This window comes from Tyto alba, unplaced genomic scaffold (assembly GCF_018691265.1).
Source record: "Tyto alba isolate M040663 unplaced genomic scaffold, T.alba_DEE_v4.0 Super-Scaffold_6, whole genome shotgun sequence".
Lineage (NCBI taxonomy): Eukaryota > Metazoa > Chordata > Aves > Strigiformes > Tytonidae > Tyto > Tyto alba.
This window is the reverse complement of record NW_024881327.1, coordinates 15,486,006-15,501,073: the sequence shown is the minus strand read 5'-3', so window position 1 is coordinate 15,501,073 and position 15,068 is coordinate 15,486,006. Positions and strand designations below refer to the sequence as shown.

General features: G+C 41.8%; 1 protein-coding gene across 2 annotated transcripts in view; it reads left to right on the top strand.

Annotated features, from left to right (window-relative positions):
* EMCN (endomucin) overlaps positions 1 to 14,329 on the top strand; it is a 57,683-nt gene extending 43,354 nt beyond the window's left edge. Inside the window, exons 11-13 of one of the 2 annotated variants that reach the window (XM_042808379.1) lie at positions 5,416 to 5,463; positions 11,252 to 11,314; positions 12,587 to 14,329. In XM_042808379.1, coding sequence (XP_042664313.1) covers positions 5,416 to 5,463; positions 11,252 to 11,310 — 107 coding nt within the window. In that variant the 3' untranslated portion in view covers positions 11,311 to 11,314; positions 12,587 to 14,329. The remainder of the gene's footprint in view (positions 1 to 5,415; positions 5,464 to 11,251; positions 11,315 to 12,586) is intronic. The other variant, XM_042808380.1, reaches the window with a different exon arrangement.
* Positions 14,330 to 15,068: the final 739 nt, after the last annotated feature.

Below are 15,068 nucleotides of genomic sequence, written 5' to 3'. Positions count from 1 at the left end.
AAGATCCAATCTAAACCTGCCCTGGTGCAACTTGAGGCCGTTTCCTCTTGTCTTATCGCCTGTTACTTGGGAGAAGAGAGTGAGTGCCTAGGGCATGCTTTCTCAGACCATTTCGCATTACACATCATTTCAGTATGTTTAAATCACAGCTCTTACTGTCCCCAGTTGCAGTTATAAATACTTGAGACTTCTGTATTTCAGACCCTGGGCCTCACTGTCTTTCTCTCTGAGCCCAGAGAAGTGCAGCTTTGGGATGTCATTTCCAATAGCAAAACCATCTTCAGTTCCTGTCAGGTCAAAGTCACTGCAAACAATTCCTCTACAGTACAAATCCCCAGATTGGGAGCCTGTAGAGCTGCAGTGCAGCTGCACTGTGTGTGGTATCGGTATTTGGGAGTGAGATGTATGACTGGTTTGGGAAGGGTAATTTTTTAAAATCACTGATGGTAAGTGATCTACAGCTAGACATGTTCAGGAGTAACCGTGATCATGATATTGATCTGCTAGATCTGACTATGTAAGGAAGTTTGAGCACTGGTAACATCCCAGGGGCCAAAAGGTTTGGGAGTCAGTGCTGTATGTAAACAGGGCTCTGCTGGCGTTGGTGTTGGCACTATACAGTCAGCCCTGCACCCAGCCTCCCTCTGCATTCAAAATCCTACTCTCATTGCAAGTTCCTGCACTTCACTGATTGAATTTTACACAAAATATGTGGTAATAAAACCTAAAGGAACTGAGGTTATAGATAACATGCACAAAAGAAAGCAAAATCTCATCAGTGTAAGTGAAAAGATGGATGCAGTTGTAGGTTCTGCAAGAAATAGAGTAGTACAGAATAAGACTGAGGCAGAACAAAATTCTGACTAATCTGCTTCCCATCTGTTCAACAAACAAAAAAATGAAGCCTCTCATGGTGAAACTTCCCCCCTTCACCCATTGTAGTTTGCTTCCTCAGCTGTGTAGGTCCCACCTTTGCTCTTGCCTCATCTGCAGAAGTTCTCCAGGAAAAACAGACTCCTACTTTATGCTTTTTTAGGTATAACCCTCTTTTTTTTAAGATTTTTGGCCACCTGTTTCCCCTGCTGACATTTCAGAGGTTACCTGATAGCTGCTCCCCCCTTTCCACTAAATTCTCAGGAAGTCCTCTGAAAAACAGCACTTGATCTAAACTACCCTCTACTTGCTGGAAAGGCACAGTTTGCACTCTCCAGCCTTCTCTGCAACTCCTAGAACCTTTTGTGCAATCCAAAAGACCCACAGAGCAGCTCTGGCAGCCCTTGCAACAAACCATGATTGTGCAAGGTCCCCGCAGCCTCGCCGACACAAAGCGGCACGCCAAGAGGCTAGAAGGGGAGGAGAAGGCCCTGCTCCATTGCAGTATGCATCAGTCTGCCCCACTGCTGCTGAGCAAACGCAAACTATGGTTTGGCACTTAAGCAATTGTGCTTTGGCACTTAAGTGACTGCACTTCAGAGATTTGTGATTTGGGAATTACTTATTTTTATTTTTAGTATATGTCTTTGGGAATGGACTTTAGCCTTCTTTTAAGAAGCATGGAGTTGTGTCTATGTTTTCATTTAAAATCATAGTAGTTTTTTTGAAAGCTGAATTAAGTCAGAAACTGGAATTCATAGACCTTTTTTGATTGATTCTGCCCTCATACTGCTTTCAACAGTAAAGTAACTCCATTGGCAGCAGCAGAATTATATGTGTTTTTACAGTAAGGTAAATGAGAAAAGACTCAGGCTCACTGTTTTTATTCACAAGATGAGGTTTGGTGCCTGTTAATCAGCTACTGGTTCACCAAGTATCCGAGTATCTTCCACCCAGAGGATGCTCAATATTATTTTTTTTTACTGAAGTGTGATGTATGCATGCTATAATTGGAAGGTATGAGTCATAACCACTTAGAAGACAAGATTCTTGCCCTCTTCTCATTAATACAATTCATATTTAAACTAGCTACCATTTTCTCTTGAATTCTTACATCTGTATATGTTTCAAAATTAAGCATGTTTTCACAGAAATGGAAGTCCTGTTTTTCCCCAGGTTTTTAGAGACACTTTACTACTTAAATTAAAAGCAGTCTGAGAGAAGGGCCTGTTTTCTTACAGGAATATTTGTCACTCGTACAGGTATTTTCAAATATGTTAGGATGCCTGCCCATTTGAATAAGATTTACTTGCTTCATTAAAAGCTTGGGCATAAAGGCAAGTGTTTCTTACAGAACAGATAGAAACTTAAGAAATGGCCAACTTGTGGTCCCTCTTACAACTACTGAAAACAATCACACTGTGTAAAACTTCTTTACATGTCGTCTTCTTCTTCCTCCTTAGACACATAAAATCCAGCTCAATTAAAAGACAAATTAATTATCCAGCTATTTAGAAAGTGTGTGTTGTAGCTACCTCCGATTGTACATGCCAACAAAACTATGAAAGGTTTTGACTAAAACTAGAAAGCTAAGAGCAGCCTTAACTTTAGAGATAGACTTATATCATCCTCTCACTATCAATAGGCTGCTTAGCTGCCTAAGATCAAGCGTATATACAACAAAGTTCTTCTTTGACATGTATTCAAATTAAGCTTTATTATAAGTATACATTGGTGGGGGGTTTTTTAATTTTTACTTTTTATTCCAAACAGAAGATTTTGAGATTGTATCATTGTGTTTAAAATGTGTAAAAAAACATAGATACAAACCAAAGTAGGTTATGACCTACAAACTGCTTGAGCAGGCAACCTAGAAAACCCATTGTCAGTGTTGTGCATGATATATCTTGTCCAAAGGTTATGATGAGTTTAATCTTGCCTTATTTTATCTATCTAAAAGCTAAACAGACTGCACATAGTCGGCTGAAAGAGACGTATGTGTCCAGGGGGATATTTATCCCATCTGCCTTAGACATGTATCTTGAACTGGAATGAGCTGACCCGTGGAGGTCCATTGACTACTAAAGAATCCTATTTCAGGACTTCTAAAGTTAGGTTCTGACTATAAATTGAAAGAAAAAATAAATACTCCTTTTTCAGAAGCATAGCTGAATTAAATTTCACCAATGATATTATTTCAAATACCTGCAATTACTGTGAAAGAATAAAGGAAAATAACAGTGTTCAATTAAGCCTGGACTAAAGTAATGGGTTTTAATGGAGCAGTATCATCAGGGACACTAGGTAAAACAGAGCTTTAATATTCTCATTTTTTAAAATTCTTCTTAGAAAGATGGAGTTGATGATGGTATGAGCTCTAAGGCACAACTGGTTGAGAATGGATGTAAAGTAAAAAAACAAACACATAAAACTAAACACCTTGAATTTTTCATACACATTTGCCAGTGAACTGCAACACCTGATGCAAGATAAGTGCCTGTACTTGCATCTTATGTGAAAACTCAGCTTGGATAAAAAAAGCTTAGTGTTCTGAATCATCTCAAAAGTTTTACACTAATGTGCAAATGCAGGACTTACTGCAGCCAATCCATGTTGACTATACGGGAAAATTTAGGGTAGTTCTTCCTGTGGAGAATAAATGGTCTTCTACAGTACAGAGCTCTAGAAAACCCACTGGCAAAAATATTTCATACTTGGGGTTCAATGTAGCCCACAGGACTACATGTTTGGCTTCTCAGTGGTAGATATGTTTCCTGAGAATGTAAGATGGAGAGTTTTACTTGTTGACTAAGAGATCAATACCATCATCCATGATGTTAATGATAAAGTATTGCCTATCTTGAAAACAGTCTAATTTTTTCTGTAAGAGTTCTTGTGTATTTCACTGAAAACCAGCAAAGGTATTGATCACCTTTTAGGACTCATGAAAAATGTTGAGGGATGGAAATTCCTCAGTAACAGAAAGGTTGAGGAGTAGAAGTTGGGGTAAGGCTAATCCATACAAATGAATGATGTGTGATGGAAATACTGATACCTGAGTAATGACTTGACAATTTTTTTTTATGGCCCTTGCCTGGACTACCCATTCTAGAGCAGGTGAAATGTATGAAAGGCCTTTATAGTAGCAGCACACCAGTTGGCTATTCAATATAAAGTCTCACAGGAATGTGCAGGTGACATAATATTTCAGAGTTGTTAGGTGTAATCCTGGCACATAAGCATAAACTGAATCATTAGGGCATGTTTCTAATCTGTGTGTGCTCTTTTGAGATGATAGGGTAGGATGTGACCTACGCAGCTTGTAGGGGTATTGTCTGTTCTGCATTAAATTTACTGGAAGGATATTAAATATGTCAAAGGTGATGTGGCTCAGATTTTGGTGAGGCACCTGGAACAGAAGGTCCATGATACCATGATACACGTCTGCATTAGGGCTTCCCAAGATACCCACTGTGGACACGAATGAAAATTCAAGTGTTGCTACTAAACAAAGCTGGGAAAATGTACCAGGCAAACATGGATACTTGGGGAGACACCTGACCTGTCACATGTGAAACACCCTTAATTTACTGTAATCACGTTGGAGAAATGGATCAGTCAATACCTAGAGGCGCTCTCAGATGGCAGTGCAGTACAAAATAGTACAAACCGAGGATGTAGAACAACCAGCATTCCCCATATGCTCCACATCTCTTCCAAAAGCTGCTGTTGGCTAACAGTAATAAGAGCCTTAGAGCCGTTACCTGCTGCTTCAACTGGATGTACCTCCTGCCTGTAGATTTTGATAACATTTCTTGGATGTGTCCCTTGCACAAGATGAGCTACCTACCTTGAAGACACGGGATTTCATGGCATAGATTAATTGGACCCCATAGCTTCAGTCACTTTTGAGATCACTGCGGCGTTCCTCTGAACTACCTGAATTTCCAAAGCTTTCTCTGTAAAGGCTTTGAGGATTCCTAGCCTTCAGCATCAGAGGCTGGTGACTGTACTATACATAGTGACCAAGCACCAAAATCATCCCAGAACAAATAAAAAAAACCCCTGTGTTCTTATTCAGCACAAAATCTTGTCTCGGTCATTAGAATATACATGAAGTTCGGCACCTGACAAGACAGCCCACCGCGGTGCTAGGGTTTGGAGCTTGAAAATCCTGTGATCTCCTGAAATGATGTCATTGAACGACAACACCTTCTTCACCACTTTCCATGAATCTCCAAATGCTGAGGCTGTTTAATTGTTCTGCCTCACACATCAGACCATAGATGTGGCTGTGACACAATGGGACAAATCTGGAGCTGGGGCAGAGGATTCAGAGGATTATTCCTTCTTGGTTTCTATTATACTGAGCACATCTGAGCATGAACCATGGCATATAAGGAGGTAAGAAATCTTTGGGTTTTATCTCATTAGGGGCCCAACCCAGAGAAAATGACCCCTGCCAGGGGGCATGGTTCCATAGCAGGCTGTGCTGTTTCTCAACATGCATTGGTAGTCTCATCTCTCTCTCATTTTGTCTAGGATCCAGGTGGATGCCTCTTGGAGCAAGTGAAGAAGCTGGGTCTCTAGGTGAGGCACTCTGTCACTGAAAATTCCCTTCCCTTCTCCTCTCACTTGCAAGATAAACAACACAGGTCAGAGAAGAGCAGTCTGCTGGCATGCCGCGTACTTAGAAGCGGTAAGAGCGGGTGTTCCTACTCATGTGAAGATATGATATTGATTATTTCTTTTTCCAATTTTGAGCTGTTCTTTCAGTGTCTTATTTTTTCCCCCCTGCAGGTAGAAAACCTAGAAGCTGCTTCATAGAAAAGGGTCCCCTCACGAGAGAGATAGATGAAGTACCTGCTTCCCTTTTCTTCTCTTTTTCATTTTCTGATGCCCTATTTTTAATTTTTTTAACCTTGTATTGTATAATGGCCTGAAGTTGTTTTCTTTCTTCACAGAAACTGAAGAATAAACTTTCTCCGCTTTTTGTAGCTCACGGCTGGATTTTGTTTGTGTTTACTTGCCCCACAAAGATCTGTCTGCCTACACTTCCAGCTGAGACTTTCAGGCAAAACTGTAGCCAAAACCATTAAATTGCGTATGCTTCCTTCTATATTTCTAATTCCATTTGTGAGCTGTGCCTATTGCAAGGGTTTTTAAAGCAGTCTTACAGCCAGAGACTGCTGAGGGTCAGGTGATGTTTTCATCTGTGGAGCACTTGCTAACTTTCCAGCCTGCAGCTTCCTGAGGTGTTCCTCCGTCAGGGAGCCACCTCCCACCCTTTGCTAACCATTCAGCAGCAACTGCCTTCCTATCCTTTACCTGAACGTTTCCATACGCGCTATCGCTGCCGTGGCGAATTGTGCAGATCCTTCTGTCCTGCCGACAGTGGCGAGGAACAAACTGTTCAGGGGTGTGGGTGAAGTGTGTGGCAGGGGAGCACTGCAGCACGTCGCAGGTGCTGGACCCACTGACCCACACCACAGCCAGCCAGGGCATCCAGGTGCTGGGTCCCACTCAGTGCTGTTCTCCAGCATCTGTAATGCACCCCTCTTTCCATTGGTTCAGCAGGGTGAAACCAGACATTTATATTCCTGTGCCTGCAGAGATAGTTTTATACTTTTATAGAAAACATGGGTCTCTGCAGTCATCTTTTGTGAAAAACTTGCCTTAATTCTTTGCTCCAGACCAGATTGTCACTTCTCAGCAATTTCTCAGCAGCAGATATTACAGTGAAGTAACAGTGCAACTCATTTTTTCTTACAGACAGTGTAGTCTGAGATGTGGTACGATCTATTTTTTATGTCAAAGACTATTTTTTATATCCTTCCAGCTTTCCCAATAATGTCAAAGAGGGTTTTGCCCAGGTCAAAGACTTTCTGTATTCATAGTGAGATGACCTGTTAACTCTCTTTTGTATCATTATGTTCTGTAGTGTGTGTGTATTCTGAATAATACATTCAGGTTCTGAATCAAATGGAGGGAGAGGGGAGGAAATTACAGTGAGATTAATGGAATAATCTTCCACAAAGGTTAGACGAAGAAATGGTTTTTTCAGAGTTTCAAAATTGATTTTTATAGAATCTGTAATTTGAGCTGATCATGTACCCATTACTTATTCACATATACTGGCATCAGGATGCAACATTAATAGTCAGAAACTAGTACATTTGAGAGTGAAAAACCAAATCAAATACTGCACAAGTGAAATTTTAATTAGGAAGAAAACCTTGCATTTTCACTGAAGTACTGTTACTTTCAAGGTTAAACATCTAACTTTGCAGAGCCTTCAGTATCTGTGTATTCAGTCTACTTCCCATTCACTTAAATATGTTGAAGATTCAGGGGTTATGAATACAAAATTCTTCCTATTACGTCTCCCTTCTCATCCTTTTTAAGCATGACTGCTTTTTAGAGGAGGACGTATGCAGTGTGCACTGGTTTGGGCCCGGTGCCTAGACTGCTAATTCACGTGGGTGAATCTGCGAGCGGGGCTCCAGCAGAAGTGTTTGAGGGGTGCCACACAGGATGCTGTGCCTATGGCAGACTGGCTAAGAAGCTGTGATCTGAACCTGCTCAGGTCCTGGATCTATGTAGCCCCAAATCCTGTCACTGAGGGTGGCTAGCATGAGATAGGAAGGGAAGAATAACAAATAAGGAAGGAGTCCGGTGATGTGTCCTTCGCCGCAGCCTTCCAGCAGTCTGTGGCTTGAAAACGTCCTGAATCAGAGGTTGTATCTTTGGTGCTTCATAGTTCTCAACGGCTTTTACTTCCATGAGTTTGTCTTATCCCCTGTGGCACCTGCAGCCTCCTGTGGCAATATGTTAGTTTAACTACAGATCTGTCTGTATTATATGACAGATATATAGTATATCTGTATGTATTATGTGATCTGCCTGGATATATGTCTGAAGTAATGTTTGGAGGCTTCATGGTTCCTATGTCTTTGTGTTTACGATCCAATTTTAGAAAAAAATCAACAAACAGGTGCAACATTGGAGGGTGAGAGGGAGAATAAAAGGTTTAATGGAAGGGTTTGCTTGTCAGCTAAAACTTCCATGTCGGTATCAATCTGATTTAATTTTCCAAATATTCTGCCTAAGGCCTCTTTCTCAAACTGTGCATCGTTTCTTTCAGTTTTTGTAGAAGTGCGTGATGTATATGAGGTTGGCTTCTCGCTGCCCTCTGCCAATCTATCAGAGTCCACAACTCCTCCTCCATCAGGAGAGGTGTCACAAGGCAGGACCGCAGGTAAAGGGGGTCACGTTGCACCTGCAGCTGTGCAGCTGACAGTGCTTTGTTAACCGCACCAGATACTTTCTTCCAGTTGCCTTCACCTCCCTCTTTCTGCCGTTCACTCATTCACTTATCAAAGTAGACAAACATGCAGTGAATTTTCAACTCATTACCAGAAAATTATTGCCATAGTACCTATCAGATTGGATCAACTGATACATTTATGAAAGATACTGTATAGCTATATCATGAGAAGCTGATGGTTCAAGTCTCTCTTGATACCTTCCATCTCCTAGTGTACAGCACTAGAGTTTGTCTGTCATCCTCCCCTAAATGCATAATCCAGAATCAACAAAAGCCAATTTTTCACTGATGTTGTCCAGCAGTTTTGTTCTCGTTGCTATATTTTGCGTAGCTATACTGTTTCTCTCTTGATGACAGCCTTCAAAGCATGCAGGTAATCTATCTAGACGGGTGGAGCACCGCTGCTGCACTGCGTATTTTCTCCATAGGCAAACAGCTTGACGTGAAATAATTTCTTCAGTTGATTAAAATATCATCTGTTCTAACAAAATACTAAACACAAGTATTTGGTTTTCATTTCCCTTATGGGAAGCGAGGTCTAATCCATCATTTTTAGTGGGTGATGGTTTGGGAGCGAGTTTGGTGGAATTTATTTCTGTCAGTTAAAGCTATTTTGGGATCAGTAAAAATGTCTTCCCGCTTGCAACTAACCTGAACGTTCTTCTTAATTTGCTCTTGGTGTTGCAGCTGGATATTTAGCACATCAAACTGCTGAGCCACTAGACTCCAAAACTGTTCTAGGCACCTCTCTCTGCAGTCTCAATGCGTGCTGCAGCCCTGTATCTGAAACCGTGTGTTACCCTTGTTACTCTTGAACAGGGAACATCTGTGTGACCATTTCTTCTCAGTATGTAACAATTTTCTCTTCATGGCCGAGTTGTTAGTCAGCACTAACGATTATAGACCCTGGACTGCAAATAGCTGCGTACGTGTTTGCAGCCATGGAGTAATGATAACTTGAGTTTTGTCTCAGCGTTCTTGCAGGCTCCTGCCCTCTTGGGAGCGCAGTGGCCAAGCAACTCAGAGCACCCCCGTCTGCATCAAACCCTCACCGGGCGATCGCTGATCTTGCCGGGGGGACGTTGACCCCAGCAGTAGTTTGTGGCAGTTCACCGTTTCCAGGGCTAAACGCATCTGGCACCAGGGAATCTGGGCAGGGCACGTGAGAGCCCGTGTGCTGCGGCCTCGGGGTCTGCCAGGCGGCAGACTGCCCGCTCCCGTTCCCACCTGCCACCCGCGCCGCCTCGCCCGCTGCACGCCCGGAGCCCGAGCCCACGGGTGGCCGTGGGGAGTCATCCAGGGAGCTACGCTGGCTCCGGAGCCCCCCCTTAGACCTGTTATTTTCCTGTGGTGCAAAGTATCAGTCTTCCACCTCAGCCTGCCTACTTTCTGGCGTAGGCAGAGCAACCAGCTGAGAGTGGAACTCACTACAGAGTACTGATGTTTATTACAACTGTTGAATGTTTTCTTCTCCGTGGTACTATATTTCTTAATTTCTCCTACACCTTCTTTTTTAAACAATCTTGCTGATTTCTCCCTTTCACACCCTGTTGAATCTTCTGTTTCGGTATATTGAATGAGGAAAGTAAAAAATATGCAGAAGGAAGAAATCATAAAGGGAGGAATAAATAAAAATAAATTTAAAAATAAATGAGAATTCTTTAAAATCTCCTTCCTCTGTTGCTACAACACTACAATATTTGAACTGGTTCACTTTATCTTAGATTTTCAAGCCAAGATTTTTATCTTTTCAAACTTTTCACCTACCAAAAATGTAAAAACCTTTTTTAACGGTTTCATTTTTTTTTCTAGCAGAAACTTGTGTTTTTCTTTTCTTTAAAAAACTATACTATGAATTATTGAAGTATTTGCTGAAGGCCTTTCTAACTGAAATTTAACATCATCAGAACTTCTGAAGCTCAAACTTAGCAACCTCTTATAATGATTTTGAAATAATTTTATCCAAAATTGAGCATTTGGGAAGCGAACAGCATTCCAGTGCATTGCTGTTGAACAATTTTCAGTGTTTCTCATTGAAACCCATTAGATACCAAGTTTTCTACTGATCTCGGAAAAGCTGCACTAAATTAAAGAGCCCTTTTTACTGCCAAGAAAAGCTGTCTGAAACACACTGACAATCTTTTCTCTTTTCATCAGAAGTGCAACTATTTAATTTGACTGCTAATTATTTAAATGCCTAATCAGTGAATTTGTTATAAGCGTAATTTGTATTACAATATTCAACCCCAGGCTACAGATCATATGCAAGCTTTTTAATACATACTCACTTTTACTAGAATGTAATACATCTCTTCACTTTCCTGCCTTTCATGTATGGGTCAGGCATTAAATTCTCTCCCACAGGTGAGCAGAGAGGCAGAAAGGAGGTTCCTGGATGCAGCTGGGTTTCCCCACCCTCATCCCTGTTTACATGGGGCTCTGTCCAGTCTGGGGATGCCACTCCCCGTTGATCCCCATGTACGAATCTCTGACACAAAGAAATCCTGCTGCCGTTCCTGGGACACGCATTTGGAAATGGGACAACTGAAAACACATCCTCATCTGGAGGCTTATTTGTCTGCCTGTAACCGCTGACAGCCGCTCCGCTTCTCCAGGGAAGGAGGAGTGAGAGCTGTCTGTAATCCCTGACTGAAGTGGTTAGATGTTCATTTTCCTGCTTCGGAGGAATTGAGCTGCTGTCAGCGATATCAGCAACAATTAATTTTATAGTTGTATATGTTTATAATTTAATGTTCTAATAATAGTTACAAATTAATTGAAGTCTTATGCCTGTTCCAACTCCTTGAGAACTGCCTTGGAAATACTTTGTGGTAGTAACCCACCATTTGAGAGCAAATCGTAGGGTAAATAAGCTGTAAAACACAGAGAGAGTGATAAAAATCTATTGTGTGGACAGTTTTTGCTGGTTAAGTAAATCTGACAAGGAGACTGGCTAGTTTGTACAGTGGTCAGTGATGTGTTCCTGCTAGATTAATTTTTCCTTTTGTCTTTGCATGTTTAACTGATGCAAATATATTTTCTGTTTCTTAGGAGAGCACTCATCTCAGGGGAAGAGTAAAACTCGGCAACTCTTCACACCTCAGCAATAAATACGTAAGTTTATTGCTTTTGTCTTACATCCTGTAACATTAGTGTTTGTTACTCTCAGTAATACTTGTTAGTCTCAGTATTGTGCCATGTAACTGAACAAAAGGGTTAAAAATGCAAAACTAAAAGAGCAATTACTTCAGTTGGTGGCAGTCTCAAGGAGCAGTGACTTAAACAAAGCTCAACTTGAGAACACTATCACAGAGTCCCAGGCAAACCAAAGGACCAAAGAAGCTGCCACCTTGCAGAGGTAGACTTTTACAGGCACAGCATTTGGCTTTAACTGTTCAGCATTTCCTGGTTGTAATTCCCTAGGTTTTTTTTTTTTTTTTTGTCTGTATGAGAAGTAAGAGATTTTTAAAGGCAGTTACCTGTAACAAAAGGAATTCTGTAGCCAGAAGTGTTCAGCTCCTTTGGGTTCACGAAGAATCTCTGTCCATTCCACATCATGCAAAAGCATGCACTTTCATTGAGGTGGTTTGTTATGGCATAGAATCCTTGGTGGCCAACATGCAAAACTGGCAGGTGTTGGACAGTATTTTTATGTGTGTGAGGGCAGAGACCCCGTCAGAGCACCTCTGAAACCCACTGTTTGTGATGTGGGCGCGGCATTTTCCTTCATGTGCGAAGCTTTCTAAAGCACCACAATCTCCACTTCCCATGGAGTTGCTTCTCTCATTTGTGGGGAAATGGGGTCCTCTGATGAGGGTGGGACAAGGAAGCGGCTGCGGGAAGGGGGTGGGCTGTGGGAAGGGCCCTGTGTGACCAGGGTGGTGGAGGGAGGCAGAGGAGAAGGATGGCTTGAGGACCTATGTATCACGGCGTACGTGGGATGGACCGGACGGGCGGCTGTGTTGGGCCCAGAGGAAGCCCAGCCTTCCATCATCATTGTAGGATGAAGCCCCTCTAGAAGGGGTCCCATCACCCTCCACTGAGAGAGATCTAGTTGACCAGCAATGTGGAGAGCCCCTTTTGCAAAACATCTTTGATGGTTTTGGCCTATTCTTGTTTCCCCCCCAAACAAACTGATGTACAAACTGAGCTTTCCTGATGCCAACAGTAAGGACGGAATAGCCAGAATGCGGTTTTGCCTACATTACTGAAAACCCAGAGGTGGTTCTGTTTGTGCGGATGCTAGACAATGTCCTGGGCGATGGATTTATTCCTTATTGTCCATCCCATCTTGGATTTACTCTGTGTCATCCTTTTCAGCTTATTCTTGTGTTCCTGAAGAGCCTTACCTGGAATAATAACCTTGAGTTGCTGCTGTTGTTTCAGATGTGAAGCAGTCTCACAATATGCAGGAACATCCCACCAAAGTTGCAGTTCCACAGGAAACGTGGAGCAGCTGAAGCTTTTTACCAAGCAGGACACTTGCCTTAATGACCAGCTCTTTACTTCTAAACCTCAAGTGTCTCCTGTCCTTTCTGGAATGACACATACTTTTTTGATGGCTTAATAACTGGTATATCATATGTATTTATTATTTTCACGTATAGTAAAAGCAGGAAAACTTTAAGAAGGTTGAAGAGAATGTAACAATCAGGTGACATTTGCATAGTAGTTACTAAAAAGGTTTTCTGCACGTACAGGAAGGAATACGTTAGAATAGTTTGTCGAACTTATGGTAGATATGGTTCTTTTAACTGTATGTAGCAAAATACAAACAGGGCCTGACCCTTGGAACAGTACTGGGCAAATTGCCACTATGAAAATTAATTCAGTGACTTCCATGAGATTTCTCACTGTAGCACACACTTCTCTTGTCGCAAATGTTTACAGGATGGGATGCCTGGGTGAAATGCTGAAGTGTGTGCTTTCTTCTGTGAAGGGGGGAATATACCTTGCACTGAGGCTCTTTGAAGTTCTGTAAATTACTGAATATGATCCTTCTAATGTAGCAAGCAACATAGTTTATTTTCACCTGTTCCGTGGCTAATTGCATTACTGTGCTATAAATATGTCTCCGATATAGCCTGGGACGCACAGTCGGGATCAGCAGGATAAGCAATTTTACAGATGAACCTTCTTCCCTCTGTTCTGAGTAATGCATGGGATTCCTCTGGGCTACTGAATAACTCTGGAAGTTTAAAGAGTGTTTCAAGTGCTAATTACAGACTCTCTTAATTTGTATAGAGCTGGCAATTCAAAAATATCAAGTAGTGCTTCTACCTGCATGTATCCTACTTTTCTAGAACTATAAATGTTTGAAAATTATATGACTGTGAGCATCTGCTCAGTCTCAACCCACTGACTCTGGTAGCATGCCAAGAACTGCCATTGTTTCACTGGCTAATGGAAAGAAGACAACTGGTGGTGTATATGCAGGACCAAGAGCCAGGATGATGATCTAAGTTTTTACACATGTTGATGCAATGCTTTTGAGGAACTTCTCTCTCCAATTTCCCTCTCTGAAATAATAAAACTTACCTAGAAGTATGGTCAGATATTGAGCAGATTTGTTAGTTCATGGTTTTACAGGAAGCTGAAGAGCGTTCATTTCCCTGTGCTTGATCAGTGCTCTTCTCTCCACTTTGATGGGTCTAATAATCCTCAGTCTTAGTGGCACCAAGAAAAACTTTTGATGAAGCTCTGTAAAAGATGGGGAACCAACAAGTGTCCTCTGTGCTGCAGCTGAACTTACATGGTTCATTCCTGGATCACTTGGGTTGCTCAGGAGCAGAGCCTTGGATGCCTACTTTGGAAAGGTCAGGCCATCTAAAATATGCTAGTTGACATCTGCAAATTTTCAGCTTCCTAACTGATGAAGTTTCCTATGAAAAAAGCAATCATTGTGGATTTTCATGTTGATTTAAAAAAAAAAAAAAAAAGAAAAGAAAAGAAAAAAAAGTATTTCGTAGCATATTGCATCATACCAAACGGACAGTAGAGAAAAGCAGAGACAGATTGTGAAATATATATATATGTTTGCGCAAAATTTGTTCAGAAATTACCGTGATGTGTCAAGAAAAAAAAAAAAAAAACAACTGCCTATTAAAAGTTACTCTCTTTATTAAGCAGCTCTTCTTTTTCTCTCTGCGATTCATTACCCGTACCTAATGCAACTATTGTTCATTAATCTGCATGCAGGTAGCAGAGGGTGAGCTGAACTCTTTACGGTGAGCCTAGAGAGCAGACATTAGATATCCTGGGCATGGTGGTGTTGGAGGGAGCATGAGGCCCTGCAGAAGGCACGCTGGGGTGGCAAGTGGAGTACAGAAAACTCCTCCTCGTTACAAGAGTTGATGTGAGAGAGGAGGGCTCACTGCAAGTCTTGGTACTGGAAAAACAAAAAGCACCAAAACAGGGGAAGATGTTTGGGCTTTTCATGATAAAGGGGCATGTCAGGCAGCCAGGCTCTCATGGGAAGGCTGGGAAATGCGTCTCAAAGTGACTGGCTTCTGTGGGTGTGTGTGGAGCAAACGAGGTGGGTTTAGGGGAGAGCAGAAGTGAAGAACCTGTGATCCTCTTAACCCCTGAGGCAACAGAGCTTGTGGTAAAGGGAAACGTATGAACTTCCATCCTTGTGAAGGATCAGGAGAGAACTGATGTATATATGAAGGAGAGAAGACAGATTTGCTTGGAGGATATCTCTAAAGCACAGAATGGGAGAATATTTGGGGGTCTGTCTTCTGCAAAGCTGGAGATGCTGGAACTGGCTTTAGTGGGAGGTGATGAACCAACTGCAGAGAGAACTCAGTAACCGAAGAAGAGTTACACTCAATGGTTCAGGTAAATGAGAAAGAAATGAAAAATCAAT